The sequence below is a fragment of the Marmota marmota genome, unplaced genomic scaffold (genome assembly GCF_001458135.2).
Source record: "Marmota marmota marmota unplaced genomic scaffold, marMar, whole genome shotgun sequence".
Classification (NCBI taxonomy): Eukaryota; Metazoa; Chordata; class Mammalia; order Rodentia; family Sciuridae; genus Marmota; species Marmota marmota.
This window is the reverse complement of record NW_026000139.1, coordinates 769,606-796,622: the sequence shown is the minus strand read 5'-3', so window position 1 is coordinate 796,622 and position 27,017 is coordinate 769,606. Positions and strand designations below refer to the sequence as shown.

At 51.3% G+C, this 27,017-nt stretch overlaps 2 protein-coding genes across 3 annotated transcripts in view; one reads left to right on the top strand and one right to left on the bottom strand.

The window, feature by feature from the left end:
* The window catches only part of Bicdl1 (BICD family like cargo adaptor 1), a 94,740-nt gene extending 84,291 nt beyond the window's left edge, over positions 1-10,449 (top strand). For both annotated transcript variants that reach the window (XM_048785707.1, XM_048785706.1), the window contains 3 exons: positions 440-570; positions 5,965-6,085; positions 8,963-10,449. In XM_048785707.1, coding sequence (XP_048641664.1) covers positions 440-570; positions 5,965-6,085; positions 8,963-9,124 — 414 coding nt within the window. In that variant the 3' untranslated portion in view covers positions 9,125-10,449. The remainder of the gene's footprint in view (positions 1-439; positions 571-5,964; positions 6,086-8,962) is intronic.
* Positions 10,450-11,062: 613 nt separating this feature from the next.
* On the bottom strand, positions 11,063-24,913 carry Rab35 (RAB35, member RAS oncogene family). Its single transcript, XM_048785668.1, has 6 exons — positions 24,910-24,913; positions 21,996-22,046; positions 19,118-19,241; positions 14,514-14,638; positions 14,312-14,436; positions 11,063-13,244 (listed from the first exon to the last, which is right to left on the bottom strand). Exons 1-6 carry the CDS (start codon positions 24,911-24,913, stop codon positions 13,116-13,118), a joined length of 558 nt encoding a protein of 185 aa, XP_048641625.1. The 3' UTR covers positions 11,063-13,115.
* Positions 24,914-27,017: the final 2,104 nt, after the last annotated feature.

Here is a 27,017-nt window from a genome sequence, read left to right as displayed (position 1 = left end):
CTGAAGCTCTACCAGGCAGGGTTTCTGGTTGCTGACAACAGGAATTTCTTCTGAATGCATTAGAATTAACTCCGATAGCTCACAGAACCCATGGGAAGAAAAGTGGGAGAGCTCAGCTGCCAAACAGGAGGGCGCTGTGGGGAGGGGACAGCGGAACCATTCTGCTGCCTTGGGAATAATCCCCACTCCTGCAGCCTTGTTCACCTCCCAGGAGCAGGGAGTGACTGACCAGTCTAGGTCACATGCCAGCATGTGGCTCCTTTCTCAGGAAAGAAGGGCCCTGCCTTGGAGCAAGGCGGCAACAGGAGGACACCCGTCTGCTCGCCACACACCCAGGCCTGCCTGGAGGTTCTGGGTCCTTTTTCCCTCTTGGAAGGGAAGTCACCCTGGCCAGCAGCAGTGGTATTATCACACTCATCTTTCTTTGGTCTCCTGTTAGGTGACACTGCTGAGTGTGGAGATGACTGCACTGAAAGAGGAGAGGGACCGACTCAGAGTGACATCTGAGGACAAGGAGCCAAAGGAGCAGCTTCAGAAAGCCATCAGGGACCGGGATGAGGCCATTGCAAAGTAAGTAGGGATGTCTCTTTTTATTTTATTTCTACAATAAAATTGAGCATATACAATTGATTACATGCTGAGTTTTTAAAATTCAATCATACAGAAGAATACAAAGATGAGAGTCTCCATGATACCCACCCTCCCCCACAACCCTGCTCTTTTCCCCAGGTAAACTCTACTGTTCAATAGTTGGGTCCTGGGTGAGGCTGCACACGTGTATAATCCAAGCCACTCTGGAGGCTGAGGCAGAAGGATCAGAAGTTCAGCCTCAGTGAGGCCCTAAGCAACTTAGTGAGACTCTGTCTCAAAATAAAACATAAAAAGGACTGGGGGTATTGCTTTGTAGTTAAGTGTCCATGAGTTCAATCTCTGATATCAAGAAGAAAGAAAGAGAGAAAGAAAGTAAGTTGGGTGTCCTGTGCATGTGTAGGCATGTATGTTAATGGTTGCGTATTTTTAAAAACAGCAGCAGCAGGATGACATTCTACATGTGTTGCCTTTTTTTTCCCCCACTTATGTGTTAGCTTTCCAATTTCATTACATGAATCTATTCCATTTTTTTACTTTTTTAATATGGACATTTTCAAGCATACACAAAAGTAAGAAACATAACAGGAACCCCTGTCTTTCCATCTCTCAGCTTCAACAGTAATCAGTTTGTACCTCTCCATGGGATTGTGTTAAACAAATCACAAGAGTCTCCTCATCCACAAACACTTCAGTGTGTGTCTCTACCAGAAAGTTTCTTCCTTAAAACATATAACAATACAGTGAAATTGAAAAGAACAATTTCACCAGATATGGTGGCACATGCCTGTAACACCAGAGACGCAGGGGTATTCAAGTTCAAAGCCAGCCTCAGCAATTTAGTAAGGCCCAAAGTAACTTAATGAGACCCTGTCTCTAAATAAAATATAAAAAGGGCTGGGGATGTGGCTCAGTGGTTGGGCCCCCTGGGTGCAATCCCTAATACAAAAATAAAAACAAAAAACTTTTTTTTTTTTTTAAAGAGAGAGAGGAGACAGAATGAGAATTTTAATATTTATTTTTCAGTTTTCGGCAGACACAACATCTTTGTTTGTATGTGGTACTGAGGATCGAACCCGGGCCACACGCATGCCAGGCGAGCGCACTACCGCTTGAGCCACATCCCCAGCCCACAAAAAAGTTTTTTTAACATCTAGTAATCTAGTATCCAGTCAGTATTTGAAACCCAGTTATCCCTTTAATGTCCTTTTAAAATTTATTAGAATCTGAATCCAGAGTCCACATATTCTATTTAATTGGTAGGTCCCAAAAATATGTAAAACCTCTCCCTTCCTATTTTTTTTCTTTTTCATATTACATTTATTGAAAAATGGGATAAATTGTCTTTCTAGTTTTTCTACATTCTGGGTTTGATTGCATCCCATAGTGTCATTTACCAGTTTCTTCTGTCTTCTCTATTTCTGATAAATCAGTCATTTTTTTAAACAGTGTTTTGGGTTTTCTTTTACAGATAAGAAATGCATAAATGCATTCTCTTATATCCAAAAACTTGGAAATACATAGGCACAAGCCATCTCCCCATCTTCCCCATCTCCTGTGAATTATTTATCATGGAATCCATCTTCCCTCTTCACCAAGCTCATGCGAGGCTATAAAAGTTAACCAAAATGCGGGCTGAGGTTGTGGCCCAGCGGTAGAGTGCTCGCCTAGCACACGTGAGGCCACATAAAAATAAATCAACAAAATAAAGGTATCGTGTCCATCTGCAACAAAAAACAAATTTTAAAAGTTGCTAACAACGTGTTTTCTTACTTACAGCTTGTTAATAGCCGTATCTGTACGTCTTGTTCTTGTTCATACAGCAGGGTACCCTTTCACCCTCCCAGCCTCAGGAAGAAGGAAAACCTTTGTAATACCTGTTTTACAGACAGGAAAACTGAGAGGTGCTTTCCTCAGGGTCACAACCAGTAGACTCACCAGCCTCTGTCTTTAGGCCTCCGGGTCTGGTCATCAGAGTTCTCTCCCCTCTGCATTGCTGCTCATCAGGAAACTGCACTGAGCTCCTTTGAAACAACTTCTAAATTAGATGCTCTATGCTTTTTTTTTTTTTTTTTTTTTTTGGTACTGGGGAGTGAATCCAGGAGTGCTTAACCATTGAGCATCACCCCCAGCCCTATTTTGTATTTTATTTAGAGACAGGGTCTCACTGAGTTACTTGGGCTTTGCTAAGATGATGAGGCTCAATTTGAACTCAAGATCCTCCTGTCTCAGGCTCCCGAGCCACTGGGATTACAGGCCCGCACCACTGCACCTGGCTTTTGCTATATGCCTTCTTAAAAAACAAAAATGGCACACTCTTCAGTGTGTGACTTTAAAATCCCTCACACTGTAGCAACCTTCCCCTTTCTCATTTCTTCCCGTGCTTTTTTCTTTCTCCTCTGTGTCTTTATGTTTTCATCTTCTCCATTTCTTAATTTACCTTTGGGTTCCCTTGTCTATCTGGTCACAACCTCATAACAGGTATCTATCAATTTTGGTTCATTTTAGAAATTCTACTCCGTGAGGCTCACAAACCTGTCTACGAATGTGTGTTCCTTGGATTCCTGGGATGCGTAGTTAATGGATGCTTGAATGGCAGCGTGATAGGAAGGGGGACATACCTTTACGAATAGCAGAGGACAAAACTGTCCAAAACAATGAGGAATAAAACAGTGAAGTTAAGATGCTAATTGAGAAAGCCCATTGGGAATGAAAAGCAGAATGAGGTTAATAGTCCAGACAAATTGGTCATCCTCTCAGCAGAACAGAGAAGAGGCTGAGTGTGAAGATCTGACCATGTTCTACCACAACGTGAAGGTGGAAGAGAAAACCAGAGAAAGTGTGAGGTGCAGGAGAAAAGAAGAAAGTTGTCTAGTCCTCGGAAAGAAAAAGAAAGTGGAAGCTAGCTCTGCCCAGAGGGGCAGCTACCCAGTCTTATGATACATATCCCCCTGCCCCACAAAAGGGAGAACTCTGGAGTGAGGACTCAGTTTTCCTGGATCCCTGTAGGCAGGGCTTAGCTGGGTAGGGAGAGTGATAGACCAATGTGTGGGGAGTCGGGGAGGTTAGTTCATTTTCTCTTCCTTGGAAATGAAAATCTTGGTATTAGGAGAATTGAGACAACAGGCAGAAGGAATCGGTTAAAGTGGAAATCACACCCATATTGATTAGGACCTTGGTTTACAGAATGCTTTCATATACATTACCTTGGATTCTCCACACTGGCTGCATATCAGAATAATCTCCTGCAGGTACCAGGGCAGCCCTCCCTAACAGTTAAGTCTGAATTCCTGTAGTGGGTTACTTTACCCAGTGAGTTTAATGTGTACTTTGGGGTGAAAATCCCTAAGAAAAATAAGGTCTCTTTCTTCACTGGGCTGTAGGAACCTTAAAGTGTATCTTATCCTATACAATAGATAAATTTCAAGAAAGTTAAATAATTTGAGGTGAAAGGCCCTCCCTAAAAACAGAAGTAATTCTTGGGCTAGGAATCTGCCTTACAAAAACAAAAGAGGTACTAGTGGGTTTTATAGTTTGGTACCAGGGATTGAACCCAGGGGCACGTAACCACTGAGCCACACCTCCGGCCCTTTTTATTTTTTATTTTGAGACAGGGTCTCACTAGTTTGCTTATAGTCTCGCTAAATTGCTGAGGCTGGCTTCAAACCTGTGATCCTCTTGCCTCAGCCTTCCAGCCGCGGGGTCACAGGCGAGCACCACCCACCCGGCTAGTGGTTCCATAAACAAAGTAACCCTTCTCGTACCTGGAAATATTCCTCTTTAAAAAATGATTACTATGTTGATCAGTGGGCGACTTCTGTCGCTGTGCTGTCCCGGTCTGGGGCTTCTCATGGATGATAAGCCCCGATTCTGTAGCGAGCCAACCTGGGCTACTGAGGCCAGAAGACCCCGCTAGGGGCGCACCACCGGCCATCGGGCCCTGCAGCGGCATTAGTCAGCACATTCCTGGGGGCTCGGCTGCACACGGTGCCACCTGCCGGCGGAAGCTCGAGGCCTCCACCTCCCCTGCCCAGCCCAGCCCAGCCCAGCCCAGGATTCGTGCTGACGTTCTGGCTGGGACTGCGGCACGGCCAGCGTCCATGGCAACCGGCTCCACACGAGGATTTCCACGGTTCACCGCCAGCCAATGGCAGGGGCGTGACGAACTGCCTCGAGTCCCACGCCCATTGGGCAGGCTCAGGTCCTATCCGGGCTGTCGGCAGCCGCAGTGGGCGGGGCTGGCGGGCACCGTCGCCCGAAGCCGCATCTCTAGGGAAGGCGGGTGGGTGACTGAAGGCCAGAGAGGAAGTGCTGGTCACAGCGGTGACCCGAGCACTTAAACAGGACCCACCTGCCCCTCCTGCCGGCTGCCACTAGTGCAGACAGGGTCTCCAGGCCGGAGCAGGGGAGCCCGCCCTCTCTGCAGGCGAATCCTGGATCCTCTCGCTGTCCTTGGGCCCTGCGCCATGTACAGCAAGGACACTGAGCTTTGCCATTTGAGTACTTGAGGGAGTGGGAGACGTGGCAAGAGCTGAATGAAGTGAGTTTCCATGGCTGGGATATTGGTGCCTCCTCTGCAGAGGCTGCCGTTGGCTCCCTTCCGCTTTTATTCCCATCCCCGCCCACCCCAGGATTAATTTCCTCCAGCATTTAACAGCTGTAATTTAGGAATATTGAGGGAGGAAAACAAAGTAACACTTGAAACATGGGATATGTGAAAATGTAAAAGACTGGGGAGTCACTATCAGTGATCGATACCCAGATAACCAGCAAGGGTTATGAGTCTGCCCTCCGACCGGCTGGGGATTTTCAGTTCACAAAACTAGAACTTGTTTTCTGGATCTTTTTTCCACAGAGCAACATCATGATTGTCCGTAAATACCCTATTTCATATTGACTATTATTGGCGACTGTATTCCATCTTTCTTTTTACCAGTTCCCAGTTGTCAGATACCAAGCTATGATGGGTGTCCTTGTGTGGCTACCTTTGCACACATCCGTAACTTTGGGACAGTTCCCTTAAGGGAAGAGTACTTAGTTAAAGGGATACCCTCTCCATGCCAGGAGGTCAAGAGCCTCACTCCCCAGGAGGAGCAGATGAGTGGCTCCTTGGTGCTGTGTGAGGCCTTGGTTTCCCTCTGGGCTCTATCCTTATCTAAATGTCATCCTCTCAACTGCGCTCAACCTTGTTTCTCCATCTGTGAGACGGAGTTGACAAATCATCCCTTCACCTGCAGGTTGGTTATAACAGAATATGTGTGAAGGCACATTGCAGACCACCCACGGCTAGGGGGCTTCCCTTCCCTGTGGGCTCCAGGTCCCCAGGATGGCTGGCACAGGGTGTTGGTGGGCTCACTCTTGGTTGTCTGTTTTCAGGAAGAATGCCGTGGAGCTGGAACTTGCCAAGTGCAGGATGGACATGATGTCACTGAACAGCCAGCTGCTGGACGCCATTCAGCAGAAACTGAACCTCTCCCAGCAGCTTGAGGCTTGGCAGGTAAAAAAGAACAAAAACCTGAGCCCCAGGGCAAAAGACTTCAGGAGGGTCTTTGAATTGAGCATAGTGTAAGGACAGTTTGCCATGTAAGGGTCCCACACAACTGGGCGAACCCCCATCTTTACCTGAAGAAACCCAGAGTTCTTGTGCTCCCATTTCCTGGGGATAATTCCTGAGGGTGCTTTTGGGAGTGGCAAACCCCAGGCTGCTGCTGTAGTGCCCCCCACACTTGGAAGGAGGCCCTATTTCAGCTGGCCTTTTTGGTGTACTTTAAACTAGAGAAAGAAACAGCTGTTGACACGGAGGTGCTGGGAAGCCCCGTGTGACCAGGTAAAAATTCACAGCTGGATGCGGTCCTCCTCAAAGGCCTGCAGCGCCCCTTTCCCAAAGAGCATCGGCTGCACTGGGAAGAATGAATGTTCGTCTCTGGGACCACCATTCTCAGGGTCCAGTGCAGCTCTCTGGGGCCAGGCTGTGACCGGCTTTGCATGTCATGCTACATGGGTAGCATGACATCAGGGTGTGGCGTAGCCACTGATGTTTCTCCTCAGTCCCCACTAGATGGATGCAAAGCTACCTGAGTGAGCCCCTCTGGAGGGCAGGTTAGCAGTGAGCCTTCCTCTCAGGGCCCTGTGGGGCTGGCCGCATTAACCCTGGCTCCGCAGAGTGCTGGTCACTGGCCCCTTGGTTCCTGTCCAGCTGTCAGCTGGCCAGGCCCCGGCTTACCGCCACTGTTCTCTCTCTTCTCTCCTGGCTACAGTTTGCTTCCTCAGGGCTTTTTACTATCTGGCTCCTTTGGTTTCTGATCTAGTGGCCTTTCTCAGTTCCCGTATCAACAGCTTTAGTTGTACACCCCTCCTGCCTTTGAGGTGAGATTGAGCCCTCTATCCCACCTGCCCTTTCCCCACTGCCATTGCTGTCCTGCCCCTGCCACCTCCCCTCGTGGCCCACTGTGTTCTGTGTGCCGGAGCCTGGCATCATCTCTGTGCAGTGTGACGTGTCATCGAGCCCCAGCCTCCCTCCTCCCATCACCATCATGTTCAGCAGGCTCCTCAGCATGTGGCCAACAGTGACAGGCTGGCCTGGTTTCTCAGTGTTACCTCGTTGTAGAGGACTGTTTTGCCCCCAGAAACGGCAGCAGGTGTGGAGTTATGAGCAGCACGTGAGTGTCTGTGAAGTTCCAAGATCCATTTCGTGGCATCAGTGAGCCGATTTTGGTTGCTTAGAGTATAAAAGTGCAGTTCGTAATGAATGTGCCAGAAAAAAAACATTGGTAGCTTTGAATGGATCCTTTTTTGAAGGACCCTTTAATATTCCTCTGTTGTATTTAAAAGCATAGATTTTGCCAGGTGCAGTGGCACACACCTGTAATCCCAGTGACCTGGGTGGCTAAAGCAGGAGGATGGCAAGCTTGAAGGCCAGCATCGGGGCCGGGGATGTGGTTCAGTTGTTATGCACCCTGGGTTCCATCGCTGGGACCAAAAAGAAATCTTCCTGAACACGTCCTAAATGCAGGGTGCGGTGTTCTCACCCGGCCTCGGAGGTAGGAGCCACGTGTTGGCAAATACCTGGCCCAGCGTCCGATTTGAGGGATGAGTAGAAAGGTGGACTAGGAGGCAAGAGCAGGAGGCGAGCAGGAGAGGTGCCAGGAAGGACTGGGGATGTGGGTAGGAGGTCAGGGTGCAGTACATTAGATCAGTACTTACCACCACCTGGTGACAAGACAGGAAGGTCCCTTCATTTCACCCTGAAACCTGAAGATATTACTTGAGTAACACCTCCAGGTGGAAGCTTGGGTGAGGCAGGTGAGGGACAGGCTGGTCAGGCAGAGGCTCAGACATCCCAACTTCCTGCCCTAGCTGCAGAGGTCATCTGCTCCCCTGGAGGGGCCCCACCGGAACCCCGGCCTCACCTGCCCATGCTTAGAAGCCAGTGGCTGACTCGAAGGGCTCAGGGCCTTTTCAACAGCACATCCAGAGCCACTGCCGGGTTCCAGGCTGGAGGAACCAAGATGCTTGTTCAGTTTCCTGCCGATGATGACTGCAGGGGACCACGGATGTGTCTTACCAGCAGTTGTCGGACTGTGTTATGACAGAGCCCTTTTGTCAGGTGGGATCTTACACAGAATCAGATCAACTAGAATGGAAAGAGCGGAACTACTCTGTCCAGAAGCCTCTGTGGAATAAAAGATGCTGCTGTGTAGGACAGGGCAGGGGTAGTTTCTGGGCAGCCAAAAAGAAGGGATAAGGTCAGACCCTGGGAAAGAAGCTAATGGAACTGGACCAGAGTGGGCACAGACAGCCCTGAAGGCCACGAGCATCATGGCACTGCTGCAGCGGGAGGCTGGTGGGGTGAGGACTGCCAGGAGTGCGTGGGCATCAGCAGCCCAGGCTGCAAATAATTTGAAGGCAGGAGGGATGGCAGAAGCCCCCTGAGGCCAGGCTTTGGGCTGGAGAGTGGCACACTCAGGTTCCCCTGGGCCTTCTGAGCATGGGGCCAACAAACCAGACCACAGATCAGGAGGCAAGACAGGTGCTGGTCACCAGGGAGGCTGCGTGTGCTGTGAGGGCTACGTGGTTCTCTGGGCCTTTTGTGACAGAGCATCTGAGTGATCAGCCAAGGGAGTGGCATGGGGACACTGGTGAGAAGCCAGCTCAAGCCCTGAGGAGACATTGCCAGGTGGCTCCTACGTGTATCCTGGCATCGTGCCCACTCACTGCTTTCTTGGTAGGCAGCCCCGGCCGCTGCTGCTCACTCATCTCACCCTCATCCTCATCCTCATCCTCATCTCTCATCCCAACATTGGCCTCCTCCCTGCACACCCCCAGGGCCAGGCATGCGTTGACCTTCAGCCCCGTCCACTTTCCCCCTCTGCAGGATGACATGCACAGGGTCATTGACCGGCAACTGATGGACACGCACCTGAAGGAACGGAGCCAGCCTGCTGCTGCCATCTCCAGGGGCCATGGTGCAGGGCGGGGCGATGAGCCTGGCACCGCCGAAGGCAAAGGGCTCTTCTCATTCTTCAGGAAAATTTAAATTGGGAGGAGTCTGGCCACGGAGGACAGGCAGACTGGAAGCAGCTAGAAGGCAGTGTGAGCAAGGGCCTCCCCTGTGGCCTAGGGGAGCTGCACTGCCCGCCCACACTGGGGCCCAATAGGTCCCAGAGAACCCACTCCCTTTTGTCAGTGTGGATAGACCAAGAGGCAGGGGCCTCTTGGCCTCTGAAAGCTGCTCTAGCCAAGCCCAAGCCTGGGCTCCCAGGATCCCATTATCGAGCAGGGGTCAGGCCACCTTCCAGAGCAGCCTGTGGGTTGGGCTCTGCTGCTCAGACCCACTTGATCTCAGCCCACCTGGCAGGCACTGCTGCCTCCGCAATTTTAGATAATGGGCAACAGAAGAAACGGAGGCCCTCATCTGCATGCCTTGGAAGGCTTGAGCCTCAGGGGCCTGCCTAGTCCTGCAGAGCAGCAGGCCCGGCCTACGCCTCCATTCCTGCCCCAGCCACTGGCCCAGAGTAAGGGGAGGTGCGGCCCCTTACCCATGTGCATGCACCTCTGCTGGGGCCCCTCTGCAGGCAGGAGGCCCAGCCTGCGGCCAAGGAGCCTAAGAGCTGGGGTGTACCCAAGCTCGGCTGAGGCCATCCTAAGCCCCAGGGAGGAAGGAGGGCCCTGCCCCCTGGCCACCGCCAACTCTCCTCCCCAGCCTTCTCCAGAATAGTCCTTTACCCTTAGCGAGGCCTGGGCCAGATGGCGTTCTCGCTGGTTGGTGACAGGCATCAATTAGTGGTCCAGTCCTCTCTTCTTCGTGGAAGGCCCAGGGCTGAGAGGGCTCATCTTGTTTCCACAGCCCCCTGCCCCTCAAATATAATTTCTTGGCCCAGTTGAGCAAGTCCTGGCCACAGAATGTCCTCATAGGGGTATGGCCAGCCACCCCCTCCTCCAAGGCAGCACTGACACCATGGGTGTAAGGGAGGCTACTGGGAGCCTCCACATACTGTCCACCGGGCCTGCAGAGGGCCAGGGTCTAACCCTGCTGCTTCTGCTCCTTCCACAGCAGCCACCCTACTGTCTGTTGAGGCCCTAACTCGAGGCTCTTCAGGCCCAGCCTGCCCTCAGCTGCTTACCACTGATTCGGTCTCCCTCGCTCCAGGGGAAAAGCACAGCAGGGATGAGCAGAAAGAATGTACCTATAGATATGTACATACCACAGTGCTGTAATTTTGTATGTAGCAAACGTGTAAATACATGTATGGATTTTATAATATACATATATATAAATCTATAAAGGCATATTTTTAGAAAAACCGCACCACTGCTTCTTTTGAAAATAGTCTGAATAAGAATAAAACAAATTTCTACAGAGCTTTCTGCCTCAGTCACTGGGTATGGGGAGGGGTCATTTGGTCCAAATGTGGCCTGCTCGTCAGAACCACCACTGGCTGCTGATGAAGAGTAGCAGTAGCTGGGCCCACACCTGGGAGGCCACCTCCTGCCCTCTGATACCGTCGATTGAGCCTGGAAGGGGCTCATTTTCTGGAAGGTGGCAGCATCCTGGCCTGGCCTGGCCTGCGCCTCTTCCATCAGGTGTGGAGCTCCCCGCCAGAACTCCAGTGTGCAGACTCCAGACAGCCCTGCCAGCACTGCTCCCCAGGCTGAGAACAGGGCCTTGGGGCTTGGCAGAAAACATCCAGAGAAATCATTCCAGGAAAAAGCTTCCACTGCGTCCTTCTGGCCTGTGGAGAATAAACATGGAGCCTCCCCTGGCACCTGCCCATGCGTGCTCCCAGCCAGTGCTTTCCGTCCAGACTGATGCTCAACCCTGGACCAATTGCTCATGGAGAAAATGGCCTTGGCTTCTTAGTGTCCCAGGGCCTTGACACCTGTACAAGACTCAGGCTAAATACAAGAGGTGGACATAATAGGTGGGAAGAAGCCAGGCCCACTCAGAGCAGAGCAAAAAGACCCTGAAAGAAAATTTGGCAGCTTGAACCTTTATTTTTAGTGATTTTTTTTAAAAAGCATAATTAGAAACTTTCAATACAGAAATAATCCTAGCAAACCATTTAAAAGTTGTTGTTTGACAGGAATTTCACATCAGGTCCACCAGGATGTCGGTCTAGCCCTGAGTCCCCCACCCCCACCCAACAACCCCCCCATTCATGCATGTGACACTCAATGGGACAGACACTGTCGTCACCAAAATTAACCCACCACCTGCATCTGGGCGTCCAGGTGCCAGAAGCCACTGCGGCTTCTGTCCCGGGCTGGAAGCTCACAGGATCACCCTTATTGCTTGAGTTTGCAAGCACTCCATACGGCCTCACCTGAGGGCTCAGAGGCAAGTATGACCCCTGGGCCACAGGCTCCTGGTCAGCCAGGACAGTCCTGAGGGCAGAGACCCCACTTCTGTTCCCAGCTACCCCAGCCAGATGGGGCTGCCTGCAGCACCCTCCTCACCCCTGCCTCCACCACCCATGGCCCCATGACCCCAGCCTGCAGCTCCAAAGCAAAGGCCTGCCACGGAACCCCGTCTTTTGGCGGTTTGGACAAGTGGAGAAACAGGTGAGAAGAAACCCCCATTTTTTATTGATTAAAAACCCATCCACAGTGTTAACACGGAAAATCTGCAGTGTGATCTGTGATGTGATTGTCCAATCAGGGCTTTACCTGGAAATCGCCTAGGAAAGGAAATCTAATAAAACACTTCATGATGCTGAAATCAGTTCTTCCCAGGTTACGTGATCCTTTTAGGGGAAGGGGGAATGATGTGTCCCACAGAAGGGGAGAGCAATAATCATATGCAGACACCCTGGCTTTTCACCAGGGGACTGGGGTAGATCAAAACTGGCTGCCCTAGCCAGCCCCGCTACCATCCTTGCCGTCTGCTAAGCAATCCTACCGCCTTCATACTACAACAATTACGTCAGTGATCCAAGGTCTCCTGGCCCAGTTCAGAGGTGTCCTTCCCATTACTCAGCAGCCCCTGGTGCCCACCCCCTACATCCAGAAGTGCCTGGTGCTGTATCATAGACTTCTGGCTCTTCCCAAGAAAGGGCTAGGAGCCCAGCCCCACAAGGACAGAAAGCCATTTGCTTTTTATAAGAACACTGGACCCAAAGTGGGACAGCCACAACTTGTGCTGCTGTGCCAATCAAACCTCAGGGAAAGAAAATAATTGTGAGGAACTTGATTCATTTGATTTGGCTTCATATTCTTTATCTGTTAAAATAATGCTCCTGTAGCCCCCTGAAAGCCCCATCTCTGCACAAACACACCCCTACCTTTCTGTTGGAACAGAAACATGTGGGTTCTAAGAAGACACAGCACCTCTGGGTTTGTACCAGAGGCATCTAGAAGGCAGGAAAAGAAACCTGTCAGCCAGAGGCCAAGACTACCTGCCTCTGTGGAACCAAAGGCATGGGGCCAGCAGAGGGCAGGGCTGCCTCAAGGCCAGGTTTCCCCAGCTCCCAGAGCAATTGTGGGGTCAGGAGAACAGCTGGCATAGACCCTGGAGAGGGGTCAGAGCCTGCATGGCAGGGACAGAAGCCACCAACCTGCAGGAGAGTGAGCAACACAGAGCCCACTCCAGCCCAGGTCGGCCACAGACGCAGCTTGAAGGAGACGCTGCCTCCGCGGGAAGCTGCTGGCGGTGGGGAGGGCTGGGGAGGGTCTGTTGCAACAGGTGACATTAAGGAGGCCAAGGCCAGAGCAGAACAAGGGTGTGCAGCTGGTTAAAGCAATATACACTATGTACAAATTGGTTAATCAGTCCGCTTGGCTGGCAGCGTCCTCACCAGGTCCAGGCGCCTCAGCAGGGAGGAGGGCACCAGTGGGAAGGGCGGGCTCGTCCAACACCTTCTTGGCACTCGAGAGGGAAGGGGAGGAAGTGCCGATGGCGCCTCCCAATAAAAAACGTGGAGAGAATTCTTTAAATAACGGCACGAAACTGAGACTGTCCCCCGAGGACCCCTGCAGGCCTCGGGCTCGGGGAGGGACCGCAGTGCAGTCTCTGCGTGGCCTGAGGGGCATTAGCAGCAGCGTTTCTTTCGTTTACTGTTCTTCGTGAGCTTCACGACATCATTTTGTTGCTGCTGCTGCTGTTTCGCCAGGTTGTCTTTCTTTGCTCGGAGAACGAGCTCTGTGATGCAGTTGAACATCTGCAAGGTGACACAGCAGGACTAGCCCAGACCCAGCGGGAGGCCCGGGCAGGCTGGCACCGCTGTCCCCCAGGCCCAGCTTTGTTTCTGCTCGTGAAGGGCTTGGCAGGTGTGTCCTCCAAACCCTTTCTAGGAGGAGGAGGTGAACTACTGAAAGGTCAACAGGGGACACTAAAGACCCATAAACTGTGTGAACAAGGGGAATTCACTCTCGGGGATTTTCCACTGATGGGAGAACCCCTTTCTTCTAGAGCTGGAATCTTATGACAATACAGAGCTGCCCTGTCCTGTAAGCAGACAGGAGGGGACCCCAGTCTGCCCACCCCATGCCACCTCAGTGTACGTGGGGCCCCGAGGTACTGCCCGGAAACTTTCCCGGACCACCCAACACCATTCCAGTGCTAGGGTCCAGTGAAGCTCCATGTACCAATGCACAGTCCTCTCCACTCCGCCCAGAAAGGCAGGTAACAGTAACCCCAGTGGTGGGAGCAGAAGGCACGAAAAAGCCCAGCCAGCGTCTGCCAAGCATGTACTTCGTGCCAAGCACTCGACATGACTCGACTCAATCTTTGCAAGGCAGGGCTCACGTTCCCCTCAAGCTACAGATGAACAAATGAAGTCCACACAGAGGGTGGCTCTAGGATTGGGGCCTTAGCCTGACTCTGAGGAGTCTGTGTTCCCCACCATGGTGTGGCCAGCCAGCCCCGCTTGCTCTGGAAGCCACAGGAAAGGAACTAAGTCCCCAGGAAAGCCAGAGCAGAATGATTTGACAGTGGAGGGGTGAGGGAAGGCCAGGGGTGGGCAGATCTAAGTTTGAGCCTCTTATTAGCTGAGTGATGTTCTAGAACCTCAGTTTTGCCGATTAGAAATGCAGATGTGGTACCTGTCTCAGAGGACTGCGGAGACACCAGCTAAGACCTTCTGAGGGCCCGCACCCAGCAAGCACCCAAACAGACGTTAGTCACTATAATGTTTCCACTGCTCACTCAGAGGCCGTGAGCAAGCTGGGGGAGGAGAGGGATGTGGGGGTCGAGCAGGGCCACCTCTCCCGCTCCCCAGGGACTCACCTCCTCCACGTTGACATTCTCCTTAGCGCTGGTCTCAAACAACTGGATCCCCATCTGCCCGGCAAACTTGTAGGCGTCTTCCGTCTCCACCACCTTCCGCTCGGGGTCATCATTCTTATTGCCCACTTCAAGGCAAGGCAGAGTCAGCCATCCCTGTAAGGCCACCTCCTGCCACCCTCCACCCCACCGTCCCCAGCCTCACCTAATATTCGGCACACATCATCACAGTTCTGGTTAATTTCGTGAAGCCACCGCTTGACATTGACAAAGGACTCAGCACTGGTGACGTCATAAACAACAATGACCCCATGAGTCCCTCGATAATACCTGTAAGGCCAAGGTGTATGTCAGGGCTTCAGCCCATCCCTATGACCCAATGACCTGCCTGCCCACAGCAGGACAGTGGTGGGGGAGAAGCAGTCATTCTGGCACTCAGCAGCTGGACTGTGCACCTGGCCTTGGCCACCGTGCCCACGCCTGGCCTGCATCAGCAGCACAGGCTCCTCACACCTGTCCCCAGGGTACTAGCAGAGGAGGGGTGGCTGACCCTGAGGTGGCAGACCAGGTCAAAAGAGTCACCCCCAGATGACTCAGTCGGCCACCAGCCGGAAACTTCTACAAAGTTCTCCTTTTATTTTTAGAATTCAGACAATTTTTGTATTTGACATCATGTCATCACTATCCCTGTTTAAACATTCAACAAATTTTCCTTCCTCAAATCTGATTTAGTAAAATGCCAATCCAAGAAGCTGCACTATTCATGAGCCCTGGTATATCTGTGTCCCCTCCCTCAGGGGCAGGTGGCACTTCCCTTCCTGCCACTCTTGGCTTATCCATTCTAATGGCAGGGACAGTGTGGGAGCTGCGTGGGCACCAGGGTGCCTAGAAGGGGGGCCAGCTACACCACCACCCAACATGCAGACCCAAGCTGGTCAGGCCTGGAAGGAAGAAGGGTGTCAACGTTCCTCTCCAGACACCTGGTAGGGACCTTCAGACCAAGCAGCCGCATTCACACCAACAGTCGAGGGGATGATGAAGACCGTGGAACAAGAGGACAGAGCTTCACACTTCCCTGAAACCCTGGCCTTAGAGGCCAGGAAGCACCCTGTCCCAGCACTATGTAACCCCCAACAATGTCCCTCTGCACCTCTCCTCCCCAAAGCTGCAGAGATTTTTCTGTCACTGGGGGCTTCTTCCGACACCCAGGAGGCAAACCCTGAGGGGACAGGCTGCTTCCTCCCGACCTTCTAGCAGCCACCTGCCTGGCCCTGAGCACCTGCATGCTCCTGCAGCACACCTGGAAAGCAACTCCTTCCCAAGCCCTGGTTCTGAGGTGGCACAGGATGCACAGGCTGAGAAAGGGTGCAGCAGACAGGTGGTGGGTACAGCTTGTCACCTGCCTGCCCACCAGCTCTCTGAGAAGCCTTCACATTCATGGCCAGTCGGAGGACAAAGAGTAACCCTAGCTCCACCGGCCACAGCCTCCGTTTCCACAGCTATGAAATGGGGATACAGGCACCTAACACACCACCACAGGGCTGGGGAGAGTGAACACTGGGGTGCTCTTTATTCTCTCCGTGGCAATCTGGGGTCCCAGACAGAGGTGGCAGGAAACCAAGAGACAGCTTGCTGGAAGAGGAGCCTCCACCATGCTTGGGGTCCTGTCTGTCTCCACCCCCCAGACATCCCAGGAGATCTCCCAGGACTCCTCATTCTGTCCAGGGTGCATTGCTCCTTGGCTTTGAGGGAGCTTGACAATCCCATTGTCTCAGCTCTGGGCCCAAGAACCAGCCCTGGCCCTACTGCAGCCCGGTGCCAGCTCAGCACACCAACCAGCTTGGTGGACGCCTCCAGGGCGGGTGCGGGAGTGCCTGCCGGGAACTATGAAGACAGGCCACTGTCCCCTGCCAGCAGAGGAAGTGCTAGCAGCCTCTGCAAATCTCCTTTGCCCAAGACGGCTAAGATGCCAAGAAATGCCTCCAGCCATGGCCCCAGCACAAACCCCTGCTGCTTCCTGGGAACCTCGGCGGCCCTGGGGCCCAGGGAAGGGGCTCAATCTGAGTGGAGCTCTGGTCTCCGCAGGAGCTTGGGCTCAGGGCTCTGGTGCTTCTGGGCTCCCACACGGTGGGAATCACTGCCCAGCAGGAATCACGTCCCAGCAGCAGACATTTGGCCCAGGCCAGGCAAGGGCTGAGCACTCTGCATCCACCACCTTATTCATCTTTGCAAACAACATGGCCCAACAGGTGTCAGGACAGCCATCTCACCAGTGAGGACTCCAAGGCTGAGTGGAATGTCCAGCCCGATATCCTGGTCCCCAGGTATGACTTGTGGGCCAGCACCAGGGCTCCTCTTCCTCTTCACTTCTCCCTCCTCCCTCCATCCCACCCCTCCCCCAGCCACACCTCTCAGGGGCAGCAAACCTCAGCATCCGTCACAGGATGCAATTTTGGTTTCTCTTTCAATGCCCCAGGTCAAAAAAGGTCATGATTCTGCACCCTGACTGTCCCTCCCTACTCCTTCCTTCTTTGTCAACTGCCAACATAAGGCACAAGTCTCTGTGGCCCCTGGGTGGGCCCTGCATGCCTCCCACCTCAGGGGCTAAGGAACCCTAAATGAGGACAACCTTTATCATCCCCAGACACCAGGGACCAGCCAGCGCCCAAAGGCTGCCAGTATGCAGTCACCCACTTTCCCAAGCACCTTGAAAAAACACAAACTGCCCCAGGAGCTGGGCGACCCATCCAAAATCTCCCCAAGAGAATGGAGGAGCCAGTCCCTCTTCCCACCCCACCCAGTCCCGAAAAGAAGTGACTGTGTGGCAGGGGAACAGCAGCAGGAGCCTCTGCTGCAGGAAGGGTTCAGACGCCCCAGGGCCCAGCTCCCAGCCCCCAGCATCTCCCAAGGGCACAGGTCTATTATCTCTGCTGCCCTGAAGCCCCCAACTGGTTTTAAACCCCAGAAGGAAGACACTGAAGGAGGAGCTGTGCCCAGTCTGTGGGGCCACAAGACCATGAACTAGGTAGAGGCCTGAGCTTTGGCATCAGATGGGCCTCAATTCTGATCCTAAGAAACTGAGCTATGTCACTTTGCCCTCTCCGGGCATGTTTTCTTGTGCATAAAATGGAGATAATCACAGGGGGCTGGGGATATGGCTCATTGGTAGAGCGCGTGCCTGGCATGCACAAAGCCCTAGGTTCAATCCCCAGCACCACCAAAATAATAATAATAATAATAATAGTAATAATAATAATAAGATAATCACAAACTTCTTCATTGGCATTAAGTGAAATAAAGTTGGTGATGACTTAGCGACATTCCTGGCCCAGAGTAAGGATAAGTGAGGTAAGTGGCCAGATCTGGCAACCCTGATGCCCCATGTGGGGCTCATACATGGGCCTATAGGCTCCAGGCGACCCAAAGTTTTCAACATCAATCCTGACACCTAGCCCTCCCCAAGTCCTCACTACACTGTAGGGACACCGGCTGACAGCCCCCACTCAGGCAGCTCAATCACTGCGTCCCGCAGGACTGTGCCCAGGCAGCCCCAGGTTTGGGAACCCGCAGGGCTTCAGTCATTCAAGGCTATGATATTCATGTGCTCAGCACAGGGCAAAGTGACTGCCCCTCCTGCCCAGCCAGTAGCCCTGCTCTGCCCACACTCCCAGCTGCCACTGCGCGAGTGCTTCACCTTCACTTCCCCACCCTCAGAGGCTCCTGAAGAGCCTGGGATGGCACAGGCCTGGCTCCACCCTGCTTCCATGCTGAAGGGAGGACAGGGGTCTCTGGCCAGGGAACTTTCTCATAGCCTTCCACGCCCTCTCAGGGGAACTGCCCTGGGGTGAAGGCAGCCTCCCCACTGTAGAACCAGGGCTCTGCCATCACTGGGAGCAGACTACTTCTGTAAAATGAGGATAACAGTAGCACCAAGCATAGAGAATTATGGGAGAATTAATGGAGGTGACCCACAAAAAGCTCAAAGCAGGGGATCTGGACACAGGTCCCAACATTCAAACAAATCCTAAAAATAAACCCCATGGGAAACTGAAACCCAGAGAGTTTAGGCAATTTGCCCAAGGACACACAGCAGAACAGAAATTTAAATTTCAAACTGTTCGCCTTCAAGCCCTGCGTTCCTGGAATCTGTCCCCTCAAAAGCCTAAGAACCAAGAGCCCCTGCACAGGACCTGGAGTCAGGCCTTGGCTCTGTCCTGTCTGTAGCTGAGAACCACAAAGGCACCGCGGTGACAAATGAGGGAGGGCAACACACTAGGGACCGACTTTCCAGCCGAAGCTCTGCGGGGAGGAAGGGGCTCCCACATACCCACGTTCTTCCAGGCCTCCCAAGAGAGCCACCTCCGAGGAGTCGGCCTGGGTGAGGGGAGCCCGCACAGAATGGACACCTGCCAAGAGGAACTGCCACTGACTCAGTGTTCACTTGGACCCGGCACGTCACAAACACCTGGTAAGGCAAACACCACGGCTATTGCCACTCTGAGGGAAAAGCTGAGTGTCCAAGGGGAGGGTACACAGTCACTGTCCTGCCGGACACCAGAGCCAGGGTGCTCAGCCACTGCCAATCCGCCCACCCCACAGCAGCCACAGCACTTCCCCACGTCCTCTGACATCTTCAGGAAGGGGAAGGGCACAGCTAAGTCCCACCCACTGAGGTCATCAAAGAGCTCAGTTCCCTACAGCCTTGGGAGCCACCCAGTGATTTCTACGACCAGCACTCTACTCAACTTTGTGCAAAAACCCACAGTGTCTGAGGCAGGGGCTGCAGGTGGGAGTGGGACGGGGACTCACGTGGAAGTGATGGTGCGGAAGCGCTCCTGCCCTGCCGTGTCCCAGATCTGCAGCTTCACTTTCTCCCCGTTGATCTCCACTGTCCGAATCTTGAAATCCACTCCTATGGTGGTGATGTAGCTGCCTGCACACACACCGACATCAGCCAGGCCCAGCAGAGACCCTTCGTCTCACACTGCCCCACCCACAGAGTGTCCCACCAAGTCCAGACCCCAGAGACCCAAGTAAAATATGGCCTGCCCTGAGGGGACCCCCAATGGAAGTGAGACAGGATACAGTGAAAGAAACTGAGAAAGACAATTCACAGTGATAAATGCTACAAAGGAAATAAAATCTAGGATGGTACTGAGGGAAGAGGGACAGACTCTGTTCATGTGGGCAGGGGTGGGGACATGTCAGCTCTAACATGAGAAAGGGCCAGACCTGTGATGCACTCTGGGTTTTTCTTTTCTATTCTATTTTTTAAAAGAATTTAACGATCCACAAAATTAACTTCCTAAAGACAAACAGGACCCAACCCACAGTCCGAAAAGCACTGCTCCAGGCAGGAGAGACAGTAGCAAAACAGCAATGGTGCAGGTGAGGCCACGCCTGTGGTGGGAGGCAGGTGGAGGGCCAAGGCCAGGTCTCTGGGCCTTTGTGCCATTTTCGAGAATCTGGACTCTCTTTGTGCGATGGGGAGGCAGTGAGGGTTTTAACCAGGGGCATGAGCTGCATGTTAAGCAGCTTTCTTGGGGCATCTGTGTGAAAGATGGATTTGAGTAGAATGGCCAGTGAGTCGGTCCAGTCCAGGCTCACAAAGGTGACCACAAAGAAGAACACAAGTTCTCCCTCCCTTTGGAGCACCCCATGTAACATGATGTAGGAAATGAGACACACAGATGACCGTGTGAAGCAAGATAAAGGTCAAAGCTCAACCAGAATGCACCTGGTGCTCCTCCAGTCTTGGACAACGCCAAGGCATGCGGAGTCCTCGCACAGTTAGGCACTCAAAAAACACCTTGTAGTTGAATGAGTGAAAAAAAAAATTTAAAAACCAAAGGAAGAATAAGCAGTATGAGCAGTAAGAGAAAGAAAGCTGGAAACAGATTATAAAGACCAGTGGTTCTCAACCAGGAATGACTTTTAAGTCTGGAGACACTGTTGGTTATTACAACGCAACTGGCCACTTGCTGGATAGATCTAGCCCAGGGATGCTGCTTAAAATCCTTCAACACACAGGACAGCCCCTCAACACAGAGTTACAAGATGCAAAGTATGAAGAGTCCCCAAGTGGAGAAACTTGCTGTAAACTCTGTTCAGGTGAGAGAGGGCCACCACGGCTGTTGAACAGAGAAAAGAACCTGCCAGAGATGTATGGATTCAGAGAGAGTAGCAGAGTGAATTCAGCAGCGTGAGACATGGGCAAGTGCTGTCATTATGCCTCCAGCTAAAGCCAACGATGTGCCAAGCTACTGGGAGCACACTCAGAAAGAAGAGAGACTGCGAAAGAGTCACCCAAGAGTGGAAAGCGGATTTGATGGGGAGTTAGAGGGACTTCATGGAGGAAGAGGAATGTTTTCCAGCATAGCTAGAGGTTGATCAGTAATTATCATCCTTGAACAGAAGATAATAACAACCACAAATAGCTTGTGCATACTCAGCGATTACTTTGTTCCAAGTACTGTGATGTGCACTCTCTCAGGAGATCCCACAACAATCTATATCAGAGGGACAACCACAATTTCTACTTCACAGATGAACTGAGGCTTAGTTGCTACATCAGGGTAACAGAGAGAAGCCAGTTTTTTCCAATACCCCAACACCAGCAGAGCTGCAGAGCCATTTCAGGGAGAGGAAGAGGGCAAAAATCTACTTCGCCACCAAGAGAGAGGCATTAGCCATGTAATAACTTCCTAAGTGTAGCTTGCCCTCAAACACAGCAGAGCAATTCCCTGTAAGATAATCACACTTCAGTTCTTACTCAGGCAGGCCAACCCAACCTGAAGCCCCTGTATCATGATGTATTTAACAATCAAAAACATGCTCAACCTTACCAGTGATCAGGGAAATACTAATTCAAACTTTACAGCACTTTCTGTCTATCAGTTTAACAAAAATGAAGCCCTGATCAAGTTGACAAGGGATACTTTCAAACCCTTCAGTGGGACTATAAATTATCTCAGCTTCTTTGAAAGGCAAGTTGGCATTATCTACGAAAATTGTAAATGTACATACCTTGTGACCCAGTAACCCCACTTCTATGGAAACTGCGTGTACAAGAACAAATATACACTATATCCCAAGTAGTGCAGCATCAATTAAAACAGAAGCAACCAGAAACCACACACATAACAAGAGCACTGGTAATGAACTGTGGTACATCCATGCACAGTGCAGCGAACTTCAGAGCCACTAAAAGGAACCAGGGAGGTCTACATATAGCAACGTGGAAGCACTTTTGGTAGACTGAGAAGGAATGGAGTCCGAAAGCAGCTGAAAGGTACACCCCCCATAAACACAGGCTCCTGGGGCAGCAGAGGGGCAAGTGCAGGGACAACTGGTATTCTTCACATTAGTAAGTCCTTCCTGTTGGAAATTTTATTTTAATTTAAGCATGGACTGTCTTCTAAATCTTTTTAACTTTAAATTAAAAAAAAAAAGTTGAACACAAGATGATGCTGGACAGGGAAACGATGAGTGGTAAAGGAGATTTTCAACAAGATGGATTAAGGCGGAACTCAGAGGCCTCTGACCTAAGCCTCCAGCCCTCTTCTTCCTTCCTCTGAAAACCAGAATGAGAAAGTTCCCCACATTAGGCAGAAGCCAGTGTGTTCTGGTGCCAGGGAAGGGGGTTTCAAAATCCAAATGTCCCACCAGCACCCAGGGGAAGACTCACCTGAGAAAGTGTTGTCTGCGAATCGTAACAGTAAGCTGCTCTTGCCCACACCTGCAGGAGAGAGCGCCACGATCAGCAGGCTGGTGCGTTCCTCCCTCCCGCCCCATCCTTCCTCAGGGAGTTGCTGCCTGAGTCCCCACAAGGAGCTTGGTGGTGCCAGCTGTCTGCTCAAGGCTGCTTCCTATCTCCCCAACCAGCCATACACCACGCACATCTCTTCACTCAATCCCTGACCTTCTTCTTCATCCTAGTGTAAGACAAGCTGCTCCTAAATCCCTGGGGGGAGATGACAGAGGGTCTCACTTCTCAGCACTGCTGAGAGCTGTCCTGGCAGTCCAGAGGGAGATAAGAGATGACAGACAGACACAGAAGGAGAAAGGTCAACCAAATGAGACTGGTCCCCCTGGTGCATCCAGAACATGGTCTCTAGAAAACCACCCACCACATATGGAGCTTGAAACAAGGAATTTTAGAACTGAAAAGAACCCTTGAGATCATCAGGGCTATGCTGCGGGGGGGGGGACCGAGACCCACGGCTAAAAGCATCAGCCACCTTCCCCTGGCTGAATCACCACCAGCTAGGTGGGTGGTGTGGTGGACTCTGCAGGATCCTATCAGGCCACCAGCACACAAGTGCTCAGGCCACGGCACAAACTGAGGAAGCTCCTGGCTGCTTATTCCACAGACAGAACTCTCATTAGCCTAGCTCCCCTTGATCTCATACACGGTGGCTACAACCTGTTAAGTGCACCTATCCTGTGACCTCCTGCCCTCCCCCAACCCATTACCCTTAAGTCCAATCAGAAGAAAATAATTAACATGCACTGACTCTGCATGGTGGACACTTTGTTGCTCCCAGAATCCCAACTACATCCCCTCAGATGAGGAAGCTGCAGCTCCCAGAAGCCAAGCAGCTGACCTAAGGCGCCACCACAGGAAGCAGCCATACAGAGCAGAGATCCTAACTCCAGGGCTCTGCAGTGCCTCCTGATACCTCCTGCTGGGGAAGCCTTCTAGCACCTGTCTCAGGAAGCAGAATTAAGTGATCCCAGTAGGCTCCTACATCTTACTTTTGCTTGACTTTTAATGGAAATGCCATCAAAGCTATGAGATATTAACCTAGGATCTCATAAACACCCTGCAACTACATGCAAATTTTGAGTACATATGCCTATTTGTGGGAGAAGCCCAAGGCTTTAATCTGATTCTCAAAGAGGGCAGGGCCTCCACCCCCACTCCCTATTACCCAAAGCTGTAAACCACTGCTGCACACTAGCATTTGTGTTTCTCTTAACCTAACCCCTGACATCCTCCTGGGCCAGTCTTCTCTAAGGATCTCTCTGGGGACTTCAAGTGAGTTATCCAGGGTTGTCCAGAAGAACTTGTTTCTCTGAGCACAACCAGGTCTGCCTTCCCAAAGACAGGCTGGGGTGAGGCTCCCTGAGACAGGTGTGTGCCCATAGCACCTGCTGCTCAGCCCCAGGCCTGCAGCGCTCTCGCTCAACACCACTTCCTCATTGCTCAGCCATGAGGCTTCCTGCTAAGCCCAAGGAGAGCCCAAGTTCTGGGCTGGGTCCTCACCGGCGCTCTGCCTGACACTAACACCCAATTGGCGCTGCTGTCTCCTTCGCTTTCTCCTAGAGCCTTCTGGGACCAGCTTACTCAGCTAAATGCTTGTGTCTGAGCCACTAGGTTGTGAGTTCCTCTAGTCACAGACCTGGCCTCATCCGCCCTGTGAATTCAGTGTGTAAGCTGGGCCCAGCACTAAAGAGGCACCAACAAAACACTGCTTCATGAATTATGACTGGAAAAATGCCAATCTCATTGACAGCTATGCTACCTAATGCTATGACTGCAGAATTAACAGGAGCCAAAGCAGCAGTGTTCAAACTTTTGGGCAGCAGAATCCTCTTTAAAATTAAAATTTATCCAAATCCACATATCTGCAAAAAGACAGCGGGTGGTACTCTCTGCAGTGTCACAGTAGCATCCCCTACATTTACCCCCCAAGATCCTCTACAGAGCAGCTGAAAACCATTAGGCTGCAGAAAGGCCACAAGAGTCACCACATGGTCTGCTGCTTTGGACCTGACATCAGATCCCACACTGCTCTCCCTCTAAAAGGAACAGAAACCCACTGAGATGACCCCTCCCAAATATCCCAGGAGGAGGCTTCCTTGAGAAAACACACCGCTACCTACAGCACTGGCCTTGGGAAGAAGCAGAGGGTACCAACCTACTTTTGCCATAGCCTAAGGTTCCCTATGGCCACCTCCAGCAAGAAACCTCCAAATCCCATCATCTCCTACCCTGCAGAAGAACAGGCCCCAGCAGCATTCAATGCCTCTTGGCAGCTGGGTGACATGACACTCAACTGTCACAGCACTTGCCTGCATTCTGCCTCTGGTCCTTCTCATGCCAGCCACACAAAAGTCTTCACCTTGGCCCTGGTCCTCCCCTGGGCTTCTGACCCCTCACTCCTCTTTGCTTCAATTCCAACCTGTTGCAGACCCTTAGACCTTCAAGTGAAGCGGTCTCAATTTTAGTCGTCTTAGCAACAGCCTCACTGTACAGCCTCAGACAAGTCACATCACATCTCTGAGCCTGTTTACTCATCTGTAAAGTGAAGGGCTTTAACTAGGTCTCTGAAAGCCACTCCAGGTTCTAAGAATGAGGATGACTGACCCAGTAGATGCAGATGAAATGTGGTTACAAATCTGAGCCAATGTCACAAAAAATAAAGAGGAAGTGTAGAATCACAGGCATAAGAGAAGAGATGCAAAAACTGAGGGAATAAATTCCAGAAGCATGTGCAATGTGGCAGAGTGGGAAGAAGAACTCTAGATTTATAAAGAAAGAAACTAACATTCATTGAGGACCTACAGTTTGCCAGCCTGACACCAGATGCTCTCACCCATATTAGAAGGATGTACATTAATTCCCAGCTTTGCCTCTGAGAAGCTGTGTGATTTTGGGCAAGCCAGTCACCTCCTCTGAGCCTTAGTTTCCTTATTTGACAAGCTGCACGTTGATGGGTGAGAATCAGATGAGAAAGTATCTGTGAAATCATTTGATATGCCCCTAAGGAAGTACACACATAAGGAGGCCAGTGTGGGGTAGTGAGGATGTCAGGTTCCCCACTCAGCTGCAAAGCTTAGTTTGAACTCCCAAGGCTACCATCTCCCAGTCTCCTAAGTGTTCAACTTGGAGTATTAAGTCATTGTCAGGAGAAATCAAACAGCAAAGCATCTAGCTCCTCTCCACAAGCCAGGCCTACATGCTCAGACTGAAATAGGAGCCAGACCACATAAATCTTGACCCCATGAGTCTTCTCCCATACCTGACTTCTGAGCGCAAAATCAATACCCCAGGCAAAGTGCACTGTTGAGAAAGAATGCCAAAATCATCCCCTGGGTTTTTTGGGGTAGAAAAGCCAACAAGCTGCATCTTCTTGCTAACTTTAGGCCTTTCATTTTTGGAGTCAACACACAAGCTGAAGATGACTTGCAGGGGGTAAAGACCTTTGACCATGATGGTCTAACTTTAATTGCAAAAGGAGAGAAATCACCTTGGGGCCAGCTGCTCAGAACCAAGGCCAGAGCAGAAAGTAAAGCCTATAAAGGTATAAGCCTCAGGACCCTGAGGAGTGCCAAAGGCCATGTCAAAGTACAAGGCATCACAGCTTATCTAGTTATTTCATTCAAACCATAACCAATCAGTCCTCCACCTTTCTAACTCCATCCCCAACCACAGGGACTCCTCCATCTTATTGGTTGGTTAGCCCCGAACTCTTCCCCTTACATCTCCCCTCCATCAGCAACCACAGAAACCCCAGCCATCTTCCACCAGATCTAAGCCACCAACAACATTCCCAATCCCACTTCATAAGTGAGACCAAAAAACAATCCATTTCTACCATTCATCTATAACACTGCATCTAATACCCGCACATTCTGAATCTTAAAAGGGATTTGGTTCCCTCTCTCCTTAGCAATCCATGGGCTCTACCACCAATCTGGCCTCTGCCTCTAATCATCACATGACCAGCTTCCCCACACTCAACTCAGGTCTGGTCTGTAAACTTAGCTGCTCCCAAGCCTCCTTCCTGGACATCATATAATCGCAGCACCTCAGCTATACTCCCATAAACCTTCTGGGGCCTGTCTTGGTCAACCCATAAACCTGCTCACCTGTCACACTCCCAACACCTCTAAAACCCTTCATTCTTGCCAAAACTTAATCTACCTTTTGTGCAGACACTCAATGTTCATTCATTCAACAACTATTACTGGCTGCCAGGCACTGTTCTAGGAACTAGAGATGGAGCAGCCATCTGAGCTAGGAAGACTCAAGGAGTGTGCATGTAGCCCACGTTTGTAATATTGGCTAAGCCACCCCTAATTTTCCTCTGGTTCATAGTAGGGTGGGGTGACAGCAAAGACCACTGCTGTTAGTCAAGCACTCTACTGAACACTACATATGCAGGATCTCACTGAACATTCACATCAGCCTTCTGAGATGGATTTACTACTATTCCATTTTACGGATGAGGAAACTGAACAATGCAGACATTTAATAATAATTCAGCAGAACCATGCTGAAGCCTTCACGTGCCTTACCTCATCTAAACCTCACAGCAATCCCATTAGACACGTCTGGGAATATCCCCATTTTACAGAGGAGTGAGTCTTACAAAAGATACGGATGATGATAACAACAATAGCTAACACTGAATTAGAACTTATTTTACGCCAGAACGGGCGCTAAGCACTTTGCCCACTTTATCTCACTGAATACTCACTCACACCACCCAGCGAGGCAAGTCCCCACTTCTCAGATGCAGGAACTGAGGCTCAGAAAGGTGATGCAACTTGCCCAAGGTCACAGAGTGAAGAAGCTGGTAATCCCAGGACTCGAACCCAGGTCTCTCCAACTCCAGAAAATACGCGACTTGACCAAGGTCACACGTGAGGCAGGAACAGGCGCGGGGAGTGAACCCCGCGCGCTCGGCCCCTCCTCTAG

Coding starts and splice junctions, on each gene's coding strand:
- Rab35 (XM_048785668.1), bottom strand. Junction 19,242..21,995: donor CGCAGACAACACTTTCTCAG/GTGAGTCTTCCC, acceptor GTGTGTGTGCAG/GCAGCTACATCACCACCATA. Junction 14,437..14,513: donor TGATGTGTGCCGAATATTAG/GTGAGGCTGGGG, acceptor CTTGCCTTGAAG/TGGGCAATAAGAATGATGAC.